Raw genomic sequence first — 15,772 nt, 5'->3', positions numbered from 1 at the left:
TGTTGAGATGAGTCTATCGCGCGCTCTCCCCCCCCGCGGCCGCCGCCTTCCTCTCCGCGTTACCCATCGCTCGAAGCTTCCTCACCGTCGCGCCGTCGCGCTCGAACCACGCCGCGGTGTCCTCCTCCGCGAGCCCCTCCTGAAGGACGAACGTCCCCCCCCCCTCCGCCGCTTTTTCGCCCGCCTTCCGCGGCCACCACGGCGACAGCGCGACCGTCTTCCCGATGATGATGAGCGTCGGCGACTTCAGCTCGCACTCGAGCACCGCGTCCGGGAGCTCGCCGAGCGCGGAGAACACGCGCCTCTCCCGCGGCGTCGTCCCGCGCTCCACCGCCACCGCGGGCGTCTCCGGCGGAAACCCGGACGCGATCAGCTAATGTCGGGGTGGAGTTCAAAGGCGTCAGATGGAGTTGAAAGGCGTCGAGGGCGGGCGTTGAAAGCGAGGTGTGGGCGGAGAGATGCGCCGGCAAAAGTCCTTAAGGATCGGCGTTCACCACGCCGACGCGGTCGTATGGGAACCAGTGTATAGAACGCACCTTCCCCGCCAAACTCGGCAGCGTCCCCAATCCCATGTACACGACCAGCGTCGTGTCCAGATCCGCGGCGGTGACGGCGAAGTCGATCGGGTCCGCGACCGCGTTCCCCTCCCCGGACGCCGCCTCCTTCGCCGCGCCCTCTCTCAGGTGACCGGTGAGCAGTCGCACGGACGTCGCGGCGCCTCGGTGCGTCAACGGGATCCCGAGCTCGGAGCCGACGCCCGCGGCGGCGGTGACGCCCGGGACGATGCTCAGGGCGTGGCCTCTGGCCATGAGCGCCTCCATCTCCTCGCCGCCGCGGCCGAACACGAGCGGGTCGCCGCCTTTCAGGCGGACGACCGTCGCGCCCACCTCCGCGAACCCGAGGAGCATCGCCTCGATCTCGTCTTGCGTGCGCGTGTGAAACCCGGCTTGCTTCCCGACGTAGAGCATCCTCGCGTCCGCGTGGACCATGTCGAGGATCGCGGGCGCGACGAGGCGGTCGTACAGGACGACGTCCGCGGTCTGCATGAGGTGGAACGCCTTCAGGGTGAGGAGTCCGGGGTCGCCCGGGCCGGTGCCGATGAGGTAGACCCTTCCCTTCCCTCTGCCGCGCGGCGGACCGTCGTCGTCGGGATCGACGATCGAGGACGGATCGGAATCGGCGGCGGTCGCGCGCGCCCTCGCGAGGTAGAGCTCGACGACGTCCTCCACCGCGTTCGGTCCTCTCGCGTCGCCGGAGTAGTAGTGCGAGTCGTCGTCGTCGCTCGCGGCGGCGGCGGCGGCGGCGGCGGCGCGGCGGCGCGCGGGGCGGCGGCGACGGACGGCGGCGGCGGCGGCGTCGGTCGTCGTCGCGCCGAGGCGACGACGCCGCGACGACGACGCGGCCGCGAGCGGGGACGCCGTCGCCGCGACGCGCGGCGCCGCGGCCGCGAGCGTCAGCGCGCACGTCATGTCGCGCGCGGGCGCGGGCGCGCGAGAGGGTTCGCGGACGGCGTCGACCGCGTGGTCGCGCGCGCGCGAATGCGGCGACGACGCGCGGAGCGGTCGTGAAAGGCGCCGAGTCGCCGTTTCGCGGGCGAGAAGAGGTGCCGTTTGGACCCTTGGAGCTCCAAAGGTCCATTTGATCGGCTCTTGCGATGAAAAAATACCTTTCAACATTTCTAATCGGAAACCCCCGATCGATTTGATCGATAACTTGGTCGGTCGAAAAGCAAAACGGGAAAATTTCCGCGGGGTCGAAACCGGTCGCGCGGCGCGCGGAAGCGCCCTCGTAACAAACGCTCTTCTCGCGGCGATGAAACGAATCGAATTTCGACTACGCAGTCGCGCTTATCATCACTCCTGCTCGATGCCCTGCCGCGCCTGGTACTCCTGGATCGAGTACGTCCGCCCCGTCGGCTTCATCGCGTTGGTCCCCCGCGTCAACCCCGCGCCGCTGATGAGCCCCCTCCGCAACGCCGGCAACAGCCCGACGGAGACGCCCGCGCGCGTCGTCGGGTCCGGCGCCGCCGCGAGCGACGGCTCCACGCCCTTGATCGTGACCCCCGAGTGCGCGGCGACGAGCGCGCTGAGCTTCGCCGCGGTCACGACCGCGTGCGAGCGCAAGTCCGGGCCGGCGGCGGTTCTGAGTCCGCTCCCCGGGCCCTTCTTCCCCGCCTTCGCGTCGTCCGTCTTCGCGTTCGCGTCATCGTCCGTCTTCGCGCCCGCCGCCGCCGCCGCCGCCGCCGCCGCCTCCGCGTCGCGGTTGATCGTGTAATACGTCGCCGCTTTCGTCTTACGACGCGAGAACGGATCGTCCGCTGATTTATCAGGCGCGCCGCTCGCCGCGCGCGCGATTTGCTCCGACGCGATTCGCGACAGATTCGCGTCGTTCAGCTGGTTGTTCCGCTTGTTGATGTTCGCCATCGTCGCTTGCCTTCCGCCCTTGTCTAACTGCTTGGTGAGCGTCTCCATGACCACCTCGAGTCGCGCCGTGAGCGTCTCGACCGCCTCGTCGTCGCCCTCAGCCTTGGCGCGCGCGATCAGCCGTCGTATGGTCTCCTTCTCCATTGCGAGGTTCGGAGCGAGGCCGTCCCGTCCTTCCCTCTTCTTCTGGATCATCTTCTGCACGTCCTCGCTCGTGTACCGGTAACTCGAAGCGAACTTGATGTTCTCCTCCGCGGCGGCGACGTCCCGAAGCTGCGGCATCCGCCGCCCGGACTCCTCCATCTTTTTGCACCACTTCACGTACTCCCCCGCGGTCACCTCCGCGTTGGACACCTTGTCGATGCTGAACGCGCGGTCCGTCGACGCGTCGCCGTACCTCAATATCAACCACTTCCCCGTCTTCTTCGGCGGCTCCTTATTTTGAGGGTGGTGCCCGTACGAGTACTCCCCCAAGACGTAATTCCCGTGTTTCCCCTCCGCGACGTCCACAATCTCCGCCACGACGTACTTGTTCTCCCCCGTCTCGCGGTTCCTCTCGATGCCTATGCGCACCATGCACTTCGGCGCGCACTGCTCGAAGTACGGCTCGGTGACCCACTTCTCCAGGGTCTCGCGCTTGAGGATGATCTTTCGTATCTGCGCCTCCGCGGCGGGGACGCGGTCGCCGCCGTCGTCTTCCTCGTCGTCGTCCGAGTACTCGTCGTCAAACGCGCCCGCGCGCGCCCTGCCGCGCGCGCGCGAGGACGCCTTCTCTCGCGTCGGCAAGATCCCGGTGAGATCCTCGTCCTCGAGCTCGTCGCTGTCGTAGTCGTCGCTGTCGTCGTCGTCGTCGTCGTCGTCGACCCGGCGATCCATCGCGGCGCGTTTTTTCTTCGCGATGTCCTCCAATGCCTTCTTCGTCTTGGACGGCTCGCGCGCGTCGGCGCCGGCGACGCGGCCGCTCTTCCTCCCCGCGGTCGCGTCCGAGGGCTTGAACTTCTTCTTCAGCGCGCCGCTGTCGCGTGCTTTCTTCTCTTTCGCCATCTGAATGATTCGCTTGCGGTCTTGGATCTTCGCGCGCGCGTCGCGACGATCCGCGAGCGTCTCCTCGCGCTCGAGCTCCGTCATGGCGAGAAGGCGGTCGCGATCGTCATCGTCGCCCATGAGATCGTCGCCGAAGCCGTCGCCGTACGGGTCGTTCGGGTCCTCCGCGTCGCCGTCGGAGTCGTCGTCCGAGGCCTGGGGGGACGGAGAGGCGGGGGAGGGCGGGGGCGTCAGACGAGACGAGGAGGATTTAGGGTTGATCGATCGCGGCGTGGGGGAATCGCGTCGTGATCGATCGACGGGCGGGCGGATCGCGGACGCACCGCGCGCTTGCGGATCGGCGCGTCGGAGTCATCGTCGCTGTCGGACATGACGCGCTTGGAGCGGGCCTTCCCGGTCGCGACGATGTCCTCGGAGTCGCTCATCGTGCCGAGGCGCCGATCGGAGTGGCCACGACGCGAGCTGGGCGCGTCGCTCGCGAGATCTCGAGAGCTCGCGCTCGCAGTGTGCTTCTCGCGTTCTGTAGTGTGCTCGCTCGCTAAAAAATTTCGTCGCCGCTAAAGCTAAAGACTCTCGTCAGTCGTCGCCCTCTCCGCTAACAACAACTCGACTACTCATTGCAACCCGAACCCCTCCGCGTTCTCTATCGCCTGCGTCAACCGCGCCCTCAGCGTCCCCTCGTCCTTGTACTCCGGCAAGAGCAAGTGATTGAAGCACGTGTGCGCGGTCGGCAGCCGGTGGTCCTCCGTGCCGTTCTTGCTGAGGGTCGTTCCATACGAAGCGAAGTCGGGGTGGAGTTCAAAGGCGTCAGAAGCGGAGTTGAAAGGCAACGCGGGCGGAGATTGAACGCGAGGGATGGGCGGAGAGAAACGCCGGGAGAGAAAGTCCTTAAGGAACGGCGTTCACCACGCGAACGCGGTCGTATGAGCACCAGTGTAAGATAGAACGCGCCTGATGACGAACGGCAACGCGCCCAGCCCGTCGATGGGCGCGCGGTCGCTTCCGGTGGCGAAAAACAACAGCCGCCGCTTCTGCGTCTCGGTCATGGCGTGAACGACTCTCCAGAACATTCGCATCGTCGGATCATCCTTCGCGTAGCCGTCTTCGTATCGCGTCGCCGCTTCCAGCGCGTTGAAGTCGAAGTGCGCGCACCCGCACACGAGCTGTTCGAGCTCCTCGGGGCGGAAAAAATGAATCACGGGGCCGCCGCACAGCCTGTGGAATCCTCTCTTGAACGCGTCGAACGGATATTGGATGGCGTCGACGAAGAACCACTCGACGTAGGCTTTGACGTACGCGCTGCGGTTCTCGATCGTGACGGGCACGTCGCGACCGTTTTCGATCAAATCGACGACGACCTCGTCGCCGAAGACGATTCTCGTCGCGGTAAACGTCAACCCAAACGCGTCCACCTCCTCCGCCGTTCGCGCCTTTAAAAGCTTCGCGAAACCCTGGTGCCGCCACGGGTTCACCTCCCTCAAGTCCCGCATGCTCGGCGTCTGGCCCAGCAGCTTCCTGTAGATGGTCATCGGGAACCGAAAGTCGAGGATGTGCTCGTTATAAATCGCCAGGCCGATGACGATGCCGATGAGCTCGAACTCCACGTCCTCGAGCCCCAAATCGTCCGCCTCGGGGGCGAACCAGAACGTCCGCGTCTCGTCGTCGTGCGCGAACATCCCGAACGACGGGTCGAACACTCGACGGACGAAGAGCTGGAAGAACTCCTTCGCGACGCCGCCCTCGTCCACGCCTTGCTCGCCCACGAACGCCACCTTCAGAGGCTTGCGGAGATCTCTCTCGCGTTTGCTCGAAATTTGCGCCAACACGTCCTGGACCAAGGTATCCCTCCGCACCCTGACGACGAGAAACGGCGAATCGCGCGACCCAGAGAAGACGCTCCGCATCATCGCCTCCTCAAACTCGCTCGTCATCAGCATCCTGCTCTCCAGGGTCAAGATTCGCGCCTTGGTCGCGGGATCGAACGCGAACGGCGCGACGGCGCAAAACGAAAAAGCAAACTTCGACGCGCGCCACTCCGGATTTTTCCACCGTCGGTAGTCGTCCTTCACGTCGAAGAACGCCTCGTCGTTCACCGCGTCGTTGTAAAAGTAGGCGTGCGGCAGATGCACGCCGCGCGTCCAGTCCCAGGCGGCGGCGGTGGCATCCGCGGCGGCGTCGAGTTCGAGTTCGAGTCCGAGTCTGAGATCCGCCTCGTCGTCGTCGTCGTCGTCGTCGTCGACCGACGCGGCGTTGGCGTCGTAGAGCATCGCGAGGAACCTCACCGCGTGCTCCAACGTCCCGCCGTCGTCGTGCCCGTCCTCCGCGCTCGCTCTCTCGTACACCCTCACGGTCACGAACTGCTGCGTCGTCTGCGCGAGCGCCTCGAACCGGCCGCGGTCGAGCCCTCGGAGCTGCGCGGTTAAACATCGGATCCCGGGGGGGTCCAGCGTCGCCGCCAGCTCGTAACAACAGCTCAGCATGTCCTCTAGGACGTGGTCCAAGTCGTCGCACGTGGAGAGGTACCGCATGACCATCAGTATCAATCGCGTCAGCGATAGCCCTAGGCGCTCCCAATTCGTCTTCCCGCGGCTGCGAGAGAGACCCGACGCGTCGAGTTCGAGGCGCTCGCGAATGGAATGAATGAGGTCGTATAGCGCACCGTCGAGGGCCGAGCCGAACATCGTTCGCACCGCGTCGTAGAACCGGTCCAGCGCGTCGAAATCGATCCTCAGGTCGTCCAGCGGCTTCCTCCGCGCGCGTTCGCGGTCCGTGAGCGCGGAGGAAGACGCCGCGGCGGCGTCCTTGCGCGCGACGAAGCTCGAGTTGAGCGCGTCCGCGGATCGAAACGCGCGGAACACCTCATCCATCGCCGTCACGTCCTTGCCCGCGTTCGCGGCATCGTAGAACGCCCTCGCGTTGAAAGGCCACTCCGCCATGTCCGCGGTGAGCTTCAGCGCGAGCGCCGCGGCGTCGTTCGGCTCCATGTCGTACGTTTCTTTCGCGGTGAGCGCGTCGAACGCGCGCTTCACGTCACCCGCGAACGCGGCTTTTCTCGAACGCGTCTCGTCGTCGTCGTCGTCCGCGGCGCGGTATCGCTCGCTCACCGCGTTCACCGGGGTGAAGAACACGTTCACGATCGGCTCCCCGGTCGCGAGCGCGACGTCCCCGGGGAGGACGAATTCGTCGTCCGCGTCGACGACGCCGTCCATCGTCGCGGACGGACGACGACGCGGCGTCGCGCGTTGTGCGGGCGCGACGCGTCTCTCGGTCTTCGCGGAGTCAACACGTCGGATCTGACGCTGACGGAAGTTTTCTACGACAGGTCTGACTGGATGATCAAAGCCATCAGATTCTTACTCTACGCGCGCTCGCGTCAACTCATGTCCGCCTCGAACCCCGGCTTGACCGTGCCGTCCGGGGTGAAGAACACGTTCACGATCGTCGTGAACAGCGCGACGCACGCGGACGCGAACAGGATCCACGCGCACGCGACGCGGTCGTCGTACACCACCTTCCCGTCCGCCGTGACCGTGTACCCGTGGCACCCTTTGAGGTACCCGAAAAACGTCGGCCCGCCGTCGTCCGGGGGCGCGTATCCCGCGTCGTCGACCTCGTCCTCGTCGTCGTCCTCCTCCTCGCACTCGTCGTCGTCGCGCGCCGAGACCTCGGCGTCGTCCTCCACGCCGTCGACGCCGCCGACGACGTCGCAACCGAGCACCTCCTTCGCGCGCGCGACCACCTCCGCCGCGCCCTCGTCCGCTGTCAGATAGTCGCACAGCTGTACTCCGCGATGGCGCGCGTCTCCTTCCGCCTCGCCGCCCACCGTCCACCGCGCCCACGCGCGACGCGGCAGCGCGATCGACGCGCGCCGCTTAGGGCCCCAGTCGCCGCCGGGGAACGGGTCGCCCTTCTCGCTGAGCGGGTGCGCCGCCGCCGCCGCGGCGTCGCTGTCCTCCTTTTCATCCGCGGCGGCGGCGGCGGCGTCGTCCGCGCTATCCGCCAAATCGCACAACACGCCGAGGCGCGACCGCAGCGAGTTGACGACGTCCCCCTTGACGTCCTCGCACGCGCGCGCGATCGACTCCCGGCCGTACGCGTAACACCGCGACGTGATCGTCCCGCGGAGCGTCACGCCGCCGCCGCGGCCGCCGCCGCTCGCGGCCGCAGCCGCCGAGGAGGAGGAGGAGGCGCGCGGCGGGCATAGAAGCTCCGCGCGCACGGGCGCCGCGCGCACGTCCGCGCCGACGACGCCGACGACGTCCTCCTCCGGACGCGCGAACGTCCCGTCCAGGAGCACCCTCGACGCCATCACGCGCGTGGCTTCTCGCTCGATCGCCGCCCCCGCGGCGTCGCGCATCGTCTTCGTCTTCCCTCCCTCGCGCTCGAGCTCGAGCTCGCAGCGCACGTCGTACGTCGCGTCGATCCTTATCAGCGACGCCGCGACCTTCCCGAGGCGATGCTCGACGTGGCGAAGGTCGCCGCCCGGGTCCGCGAGCGCGCACCGCTTGACGACGACCTTCCCGCGCGCGTCCGCGCTGAGGTGGACGACGAGCCGCTCGGGCGACGCCTGATGCCGCGTGAGGACGGACGAGGAGGAGGAGGAGGATGAGGAGGAGGAGGCGGGCGGTGGCGGCGCGTAGACGTCCAGGGCGCGCTCCGCGATGCCGACCTCGATCGCGGCGCGAAGCGCCGCGCTCGACGCGCGCTTCATCGCGACGTCGGACGCGAAGACATAGACGCCGACGACGTGGATCCCGCCCGGAAGCATCCGGGTCGCCTGCGTCGCGTGCTCGACGATCCAGTCCTCGTCGATCTCGAGCGCGCTCGCGGACGCCGCGGCGGCGGACGATGACGACGCGTCGCGCCCCGGCCCGGGCCCGCCGCCCGCGTCGTCGTCGTCCTCCTCCTTCGCGGGCGTCGGCACGAGCGCGAGGACGACATCGCGAGATCCCACCTCGAGCTTCCCGAGGAGGAGCCCGGTGCTCGGCGGCGCGCGCGTGTTGAGCAGGCGCTCGTGCGTCTCCGTGATCGCAGCCTCCTCGAGGACGCACGCGCGCGATGCCATGGCTGGCGCGCGGCGGCCGCGCGGGGGCGGACTGCGGGCTCCGGCGAGGAGAGCTCGCGGACAGATCAGTAGCGGAACCTCGCCTCGTCGCGTCGCGTCGGGTCGTCAAACTTCTGTTCAGTTCGCGTCCAGTCGTCGGGTCCCAGATTCAAATTATTCTCGCGCGCGCGGGCGCACGCCCGGCGCGATGCCCGCCCGCTCGACCGCGAAGAAGAAGAAGCGGTACCGCCAAATCAAGGGCGTGAAGTACGACGACGCCGCGCTGACGCTGTGCGAGGACGCGATCCTCCACGGCGGGCGCGTCACGCTGTTCGACGCGAAAGCGATCCACGCCGACGTCCAGGACGGCGGGCGCGTCACGCCGATCGAGTGGGCGACGCTCAAGTTCATCGCGGAGGGCGGCAACGGCGGCGCGCAGTTCCGCGTCGACGCGAGCGCGAGCGCGTGGCTCAAGGCGAGATGCGAGGAGCACGACCCGGAGACGGGCGTCACGCCCGCGCGCGCGCCGAGAGCGTATCGCGTCGAGGACGGTGAGCGGTGCGACGCGAACGCGCTCGCGATCGCGGACGCGGCGGTGGCGCGGCACGGTCGGCTGCGCATCGAGGACGCGCGCGCGGTGTGGAAGGACGTCCACGACGGAGGACGCGTCACGGAGATCGAGTACAACACGATCGCGCGTATCGCGGAGACGCGCGAGATGACGGTCGCGTCGAAGAAGTTCTTGCTCGAGAAGGCGGAGGCGCACCGCGAGGAACGCGAAGAGGAGGATGAGGGCGAGGAGGAGGGGGATGAGGGCGAGGAGGGGGAGGAGGAGGAGGAGGAGGAGGAGGAGGAGGAGGAGGAGGAGGAGGAGGAGGAGGAGGAGGAGTTGCCCGCGACGGCGCAGAAGCGCGAGCGCCCGCGCACGGCGTCGCGCGCGGCGGACACGGCGTCGCGCGCCGCCGTCGCCGTCGCCGACGCCGTCGCCGCCGCACGCGACGTCGCCGGCGCGGCGGCGTCGTCGTTCCTCTCGCGCCTTCTCTCGCCGTCCGAGACCGCGGACACGGTGCCCGTGCTGAACCACCGCGGCCCCGCGTTCGCGTCGCGAATACCGCCGCCGCCGCCGCCGCGACGACGGTCCAACCTCGCGCCCGCGGCGACGCCCGCGGCGACGCCCGCGGCGACGCTCGCGGCGGTGCCCGCGCCAGCTGTGCACACGACGGTCAAGACGCCAGCGGGGGGGATGCACCGACTCCCGCACTGGGAGACGACGGAGGCGGGCGCGTCTCGGCTCGTGATGCCGTCCGCGTACACCGGCAGCGTCGCCGCGGAGACGCTGTTGAAGCGGTGGGTGAGCGAGAACATCGCGGATGAGATTGTCATCGAGCGCGACGACGACGACGGCGGCGACGGGGGGCGGACGGCGGCGGCGGAAGAGGTCGCGGCGGCGACGACGCGGTCGCGAAGACGAAGCGGCGGGAGGAAACCCGCCGCCGCCGGAACGAGCGCGTCGTACAAGATCTGGTCCCCGCGGGAGGACCCGCCGGAGCCCGGGTACGAGTGGACGTCGCGGTTCGACGACGAAGGAGAGGCGCGCGACGACGACGACGACGGCGACGACGACGACGAAGAAGAAGAAGAAGAAGAAGAGGAAGCGCCCGCGCCCGCGCCCGCGACGGACAGGGCGGCGACCGCGACGCGATCCGTCGCGTTCGTCGAAGGCGACGTCGAGTCCCCGCAGACGTGGCTGCGTCGTCGCAGGGTCCAGGACAGCGTCGCGCGGCCGGCGCCGAGCGCGTTCAGGGAGTACTCCGCGGGGAAGCCGTCGCCGTTTTCGCGACGAAACGCCGGCGGCGGGACCGGCGGCGCGTCGTCGTCCGGATGGGACGACGACGACGACGACGACGACGACGACGACGGGTTTCTCGCGGGCATCCCCACCGCGAACGTCCCCGCGAGCGTGCGCAAGATGTCGCGCAGGTTGCAGTACGCGTTCGAGGACGTCTCCGGGTATGATGGTTGGGCGAGGATCGCCGCGAAGATCGCGAGGGCGTCGGTCGTCGGCGTCTTCGGCGTGCTGCGAATAATGTTCGGACTGTTTACCTCCCCGTCCAAAGTGTCGGAGCACCCGGTCAAGGCGACGACCGCGGCGATCGCGGTGTGCTCCGCGTTCCTGCTCGCGATGCTCACGAAGGCGTGGTACGGCGTCGTGAAGGCGACGTACGGGCCGAGCGGGGGCCGAGCGGGGTTCGTCGGCGGGGGGGGGGGCGCCCCGAGCGCGGGGCCGGATTGGGTCGGCATGGCGGAGGATTGGAGCCGCGTGGAAGACGCGGTCGGGAGGCTCGCGGACGCGGTGTCCGCGTCCGTCGCGGAGTGAACGCGAACGCGCGCGAGCGAACGACAGACCGAGCTGAGCTCTTTCGTTTCGTTCTCTCTTCTTCTATAAGATACACTAGTCTAAGATGCCAACGCAACACGGAGCGGCTCACCGTACCAAACTGCGCGCGCGACGGCTTCGATTTAAAAATCATACGCCTTGGTCGCGTTCGGCGGCCCGCCGCACAGCCCCGCGGACGCGCTCTTCGGCTTCCCCTCCCCCCCCCTCCCCCCAACCCCTCCCCCGCCGCCACCGCCCGCGTCTTCCGGCGACAACTGCAGCGGCCGGATCGCCATCCGCCGCCGCCTTATCTGCAACGCGTACGCGTGGTCCATCTTTGTCAGCGGCGACGCGCCGACGACGCCCGGGAAGGACAGCTTGCGCACGCGCACCAACCCGACGCACAGCCGCGGGTCCGGCAGCAGCTGCTCGAGCGCGCCAGCGGGCGACGACAGCGACGACAACTCCACGCACGCGTCCGAGGCGTGCCGCAACTTCGCCGCGGACGCGGCGTCGCACGCGGCGACTGGGAACACGACCATCGCGGCGACGGCGCCGCCGCCGAGCGTCGCGCGCAACGCGCGGAGGAAGAGCGCGAACTCGCCCGCGGCCTCGACGGACGGCCCGCCGACGTCGATATCGTCGACCGGCGGGTGGACGACGACGCGGCCGACGACGCCGGGGCCAGCGGCGTCGCAGTCGCGGCGGAAGGACGCGCACGCGTCGAGCGCGCGTCGCAGACGGTCGCGGGTCCGCCTCGCGCGACGCGTCGTCGCCGACGTTTCGTCCTCCGCGCCCGCTGTTCCGCCGCGGCCGCGCGCGAGGTCGCTCAGCGACGTGCGCGGCTCGAACGGCTCGCGGCGCAGCGTCGCGGCGGCGATCGTCGCGGGGTCCATCTCCCTCGTGAGGTCGAACGCGTGGCACATCTCCGGCAGACGCACGACGCCTCCGGTGTTTCGCCTCGACTTGGACCTCGCGCTCGCGCTCGTGCTCGATCCCCCGGACGCGGAGACGCCCGCGCCGAGGCCGTCTCTCCCTCGGCCTACTCTCGAGTCGTCCAGCGCTTTTCCCTGCCTGAGATAGCGGCGGTACTGCCACGCGATGCGCAGTCCGTCGTCGCCACCGGCGGCGGCGCCGCCGTCGTCGTCGTCGTCGCGCGCGGCGGCGTCGTCCGGCGACACGATCCTCGGCAGCGCGCGCGCGACGTCCCTCGCCCCGCTCGTCGGCGGCATCCACAGCCCGCGGTGACCGCTCGCGACGCCCTCCGCGACGAAGTAACGCGCGAACGTTCCCGCGTGGCCGACGTCCCGGGAGGATTCGTTCGCGCCGTCGGACCCGATCAGCGTCACCGAGCCGAGCGGGAGGCCGCCGCCGACGAGGTCGTCGAACTCCGCGAGCCCGGTGGATATCAGCGTCTGGCCGTACAGGCCCGGTCGCGTCCCCGCGGCGGGCGCGCCCGGCGCGGCGGCGACGGGCGGCGGGGATTCGCCCGCGCCGCCGACTCCTCCTCCTCCTGATCCTCCTCCGAGGGTGCCCGCTCCTCGCGCGGAAGCGTCGGGCGTCGACGGCGACGCCGTGGACGCCGTCGCGGGCGGCTCGCGCGCGAGCGTCTTGTCGCGGAACCGCCGCCCGCGGCGCTGGAACGAGCTCTCCATCGTTCGAGACGCGCGCGCCCGCGCGCCGCGGAGTGTCGAGAGAATGCTGGCGCGCGTGATCGTAATCGCGTTCGACTTGGTGCAAAATCCGTCTCGGAACGAACGATCGCCGCGCCGAGACACACGCGGCCGCGCGGTGACGCGCGTCGACCTCGAGCCGTCGCGCCCGAGGTCGCACATGGCCGACGTCGTGGACGCGCCCGTCCCGCCCGGGGTGGGCGTCCCGCCGAGCGAGGACGCGGACGCGGCCGCCGCCGCCGACCCGAGCGCGACGTCCTCCATCGATTCGCCCGACGCGCGCGCCGATTCGGAATCGCCGCCGCCCCCGCCGCCGCCGCCGCCGCCTCCCCCTCCCGTCCTCGAGACGATGCACGCGACCGATCTCCTGAAAGACCTCGGACGCGAGGCCGCCGCGGACGCGCTCGCGCGGAACGGCGCGGTCGTCGTCCGCGCCGCGGTCCCGCGACGCGAGTGCGACGACGCGCTGCATCAGATCCGCCGACGCCTCGCGCGCGCCGTGGCCAAGACGATGCCCGTACACCCCGCGCACGCGCGCCACGCCGCGAGCGCGCGGTACTTCGGCGACGTCGCGTCGCCGTCGGGGCGGCGCGACCTCAAGCTGTCGCTCTCGAGGCCGGTGCTGAGGTACGTTCTATACACTGGTCCCCATACGACCCCGTTCGCGTGGTGAACGTCATTCCTTAAGGACTTTGCCCGGCGCATCTCTCCGCCCACCCCTCGCTTTCAATCCCCGCTTTCGACGCCTTTCAACGCCAACTGACGCCTTTGAACTCCACCCCGACATCGCTTTGTATGGAACGACCCTGAGCGTGCTGCTGCCGCTTCTTCGATGCGTCCGCGCGCCGCTGGCGGCGTTTCTGACGTCCGACGCGGAGCTCGCGGAGCTCGCCGCGCTGTGCTCTGAGCCCGGCGCGAAGGACCAGCCGCTGCACCCGGACACGCAGTACGCCGGCGCGGGCGCGCACTGCGCGCTGATCACCGCGTTCGTGGCGCTGCAGGACGTGCGGCCGGACATGGGGCCGACGGAGGTGGTGCCCGGGTCTCACGTCAGGCGCGTTCTGTCGTACGCCGGTTCCCACGCGACCGCGTTCGCGCGGTGAACGCCGATCCTTGAGGACTTTCTCTCCCGGCGCATCTCTCCGCCCAGGGTCCCTCGCTTTCAATCCCGACGCACACACCTCGACGCCTTTCGACTCCGCTTCTGACTCCTTTGAACTCCACCTCGACGTCGCTTCGTATGGACATTACACCCTCAGGGACGCGCACGAGGCGTTGACCAGAGGGAACGTTTTCGGCGGGGGGGGGATAACCGCCGGGGAGGATGCGTTAACGAATGCGGGGTACCCGTCGCCGGTCCCCGCGCTTCTGTGCGTCGGGGACGTGTTGCTCATGGACAGTCGGACGATCCATCGCGGGACGGCGAACCACTCGTGCGGCGTCACGGCGACAGATCGTCTGTTACTGTACTGCTCGTTTCAGGTGCGTTCTGTAGAAAAGTTTTTCACCCATTGTCCGGTTTCAACACTTGATCGCGTCCCTTTTCAACTGACCGATGGATGGCCCTCAGATACCGAAAAACGCGCCGCCCGGGAGCACGTACACGATGTTGGATGAGTACAAGGGGAGGTTTAAGCTGAGCGGGTACGAGACGTGGGCGGACCCGCACGGGCGCGAGAACGAGTTAGGGGAGATGTAGACGGGGGAGAATCGAATCGATCGCGTAGAGTCGGGTCGTAGAGGGTGACGGCGTCGACTGGACTAGCTATAGGTATGACGTAAATAAAACCCGTCAACGCGTGTACAGATGCCCCGTGCTCTTCGTGCTCTTGAACGCGCGCTTCGCCGCAGCCTGAGACACCGGGCGCGGCCCTCCCACGCGCGCGCCCATCGTCCCGCCGCCCCGCGTCGGCGGCGTCGGCGGCTTCCCGCCCTCGCCTCGGGGTCCCGACCCCGACCCCGACCGCCCTCCGCCGTCGCCGGTCTTCTCCCTCCTGTCCCCGCCGCCCCCGCCCCCGCTCGCGGTCGCGGTCGCGCTCGCTCGGGCTTCCTCCAACTCCGCGCGCAACGTCTCGATCGTCGCCTTGGCGTCGTCCAGCTCCCCCGCGAGCCGCGAACGCTCCGCGATCTGCCCTCGCATCGTCTCTTGCATCGCGTTCGCCTGCTCTTGCGTCCGACGCAACGCGTCCGCGAGGTTCCGTACCGTGGTCTCCATGCTCCCGACAACCTCCTCCATCATCTCCTTCGGCGTCGCCGCCTTGAGCGCCGCCTCCATGCTCTCGATTCTCTTCACGTGCTCGATCTCTCGTTTCCGCCCGCGCGCGTTCTCCTCCGCGACCTTCGCCGCTTTCTTCTCGGCGACGTCTGCGCGTCTCTTTTCTTCATCCGCGCGTCTCTTTTCTTTCGCCGCCTCCGACTCCGCCTCCTCGACGCGCGCCGCCGCGTTTTGCAGCGCCTCGTTCGCCTTCTCGATGTCCTCCTCCAACTCCTTGAACTCGTCGTACCGCGCTTGGACCTCCTCCAGCTGCACGCTGGTCGCGAGCTTCAGCCGCATGCGTTCGAACTGCTGCCGGTGGCTCGTCCGCTCGTCCGCCAGCTCCTCGCGCAACCGCTTCATCTCCGCCGCCGCCTCCTCGTGCTGCTTCTCCATGCACTTCAGCTTCTCCCTGAGCGCCTTCGCCTCCACGTTCTTCGCGATGACGTACTGGTTCGCTTGTAACTCCGCGACGAGCTTGGCGTCGTCGAGGTCGAACAAGAAATCCGGCGAGAACGGGTCCGTCGCGAGCGGATCCGAGTACGGCTTGAGCTGTCGCAGCACCTCCTCGATCTCCGGGTCCGGGTGCGGCTCGCGGTGCTCATGCTCCTCGCCGAGGGGGATCCCGAGCGGGATCCCGGGCGGGATGAACGGCGCCGGCTTCGGCGTCCAGGTCTCGTCGTTGACGATCTCGGGTCGAGGGAGGGGCGCTTTTCCGGAGCCCTCGTCTTCGTCGTCGGCCCGCGCTCGTGCCGACTCCGCGTCGTCGTCCTCGCCTCCCCGCCTTCGCGCGTCGTCTGAGGGGACGGCCGAGCGCCGCTTCGGCTTCGGCGGCTTCGGGTTGAAATCCTTGTCCACGGGGAACGCGAAGGTGGACTTCCCCATGGCGCGCGCGTCGCGGGCGACCGGCGCCCGCGCGAGTGATCGATCGATCGATTCGGGAGCAGCTGTCGCTCA

General features: G+C 68.9%; 8 protein-coding genes across 8 annotated transcripts; 2 read left to right on the top strand and 6 right to left on the bottom strand.

The window, feature by feature from the left end:
- Positions 1-13: 13 nt before the first annotated feature.
- UPM1 (uroporphyrin III methylase) lies at positions 14-1,469 on the bottom strand (the record flags this gene model as incomplete). The annotated part of the gene is made up of 2 exons (XM_003063580.1): positions 14-373; positions 537-1,469. 2 exons carry the CDS (start codon positions 1,467-1,469, stop codon positions 14-16), a joined length of 1,293 nt encoding a protein of 430 aa, XP_003063626.1.
- A 315-nt stretch (positions 1,470-1,784) lies between these two features.
- Positions 1,785-3,892, bottom strand: MICPUCDRAFT_53466 (PAF1 complex protein Rtf1; the record flags this gene model as incomplete). Its single annotated transcript, XM_003063579.1, has 2 exons — positions 1,785-3,662; positions 3,791-3,892. The coding sequence occupies 2 exons, from the start codon at positions 3,890-3,892 to the stop codon at positions 1,854-1,856; spliced, it is 1,911 nt and encodes a 636-aa protein (XP_003063625.1). The 3' UTR covers positions 1,785-1,853.
- A 189-nt stretch (positions 3,893-4,081) lies between these two features.
- Positions 4,082-5,371, bottom strand: MICPUCDRAFT_22875 (uncharacterized protein; the record flags this gene model as incomplete). Its single annotated transcript, XM_003063578.1, has 2 exons — positions 4,082-4,222; positions 4,415-5,371. 2 exons carry the CDS (start codon positions 5,369-5,371, stop codon positions 4,082-4,084), a joined length of 1,098 nt encoding a protein of 365 aa, XP_003063624.1.
- A 1,405-nt stretch (positions 5,372-6,776) lies between these two features.
- On the bottom strand, positions 6,777-8,532 carry MICPUCDRAFT_65799 (uncharacterized protein; the record flags this gene model as incomplete). The annotated part of the gene is made up of 1 exon (XM_003063577.1): positions 6,777-8,532. One exon carries the CDS (start codon positions 8,530-8,532, stop codon positions 6,841-6,843), a length of 1,692 nt encoding a protein of 563 aa, XP_003063623.1. The 3' UTR covers positions 6,777-6,840.
- A 187-nt stretch (positions 8,533-8,719) lies between these two features.
- MICPUCDRAFT_53463 (uncharacterized protein) lies at positions 8,720-10,888 on the top strand (the record flags this gene model as incomplete). The annotated part of the gene is made up of 1 exon (XM_003063756.1): positions 8,720-10,888. The coding sequence occupies one exon, from the start codon at positions 8,720-8,722 to the stop codon at positions 10,886-10,888; it is 2,169 nt and encodes a 722-aa protein (XP_003063802.1).
- Positions 10,889-10,898: 10 nt separating this feature from the next.
- On the bottom strand, positions 10,899-12,543 carry MICPUCDRAFT_53462 (uncharacterized protein; the record flags this gene model as incomplete). Its single annotated transcript, XM_003063576.1, has 1 exon — positions 10,899-12,543. One exon carries the CDS (start codon positions 12,541-12,543, stop codon positions 11,032-11,034), a length of 1,512 nt encoding a protein of 503 aa, XP_003063622.1. The 3' UTR covers positions 10,899-11,031.
- Positions 12,544-12,721: 178 nt separating this feature from the next.
- MICPUCDRAFT_53461 (uncharacterized protein) lies at positions 12,722-14,260 on the top strand (the record flags this gene model as incomplete). The annotated part of the gene is made up of 4 exons (XM_003063755.1): positions 12,722-13,188; positions 13,250-13,635; positions 13,712-14,043; positions 14,132-14,260. 4 exons carry the CDS (start codon positions 12,722-12,724, stop codon positions 14,258-14,260), a joined length of 1,314 nt encoding a protein of 437 aa, XP_003063801.1.
- A 55-nt stretch (positions 14,261-14,315) lies between these two features.
- Positions 14,316-15,700, bottom strand: MICPUCDRAFT_48944 (uncharacterized protein; the record flags this gene model as incomplete). The annotated part of the gene is made up of 1 exon (XM_003063575.1): positions 14,316-15,700. The coding sequence occupies one exon, from the start codon at positions 15,698-15,700 to the stop codon at positions 14,354-14,356; it is 1,347 nt and encodes a 448-aa protein (XP_003063621.1). The 3' UTR covers positions 14,316-14,353.
- Positions 15,701-15,772: the final 72 nt, after the last annotated feature.

Source organism: Micromonas pusilla (genome assembly GCF_000151265.4).
Source record: "Micromonas pusilla CCMP1545 genomic scaffold MICPUCscaffold_15, whole genome shotgun sequence".
Lineage (NCBI taxonomy): Eukaryota > Viridiplantae > Chlorophyta > Mamiellophyceae > Mamiellales > Mamiellaceae > Micromonas > Micromonas pusilla.
Note: the sequence above shows the minus strand (reverse complement) of the source record. Positions and strands in the feature narration are given on the sequence as shown.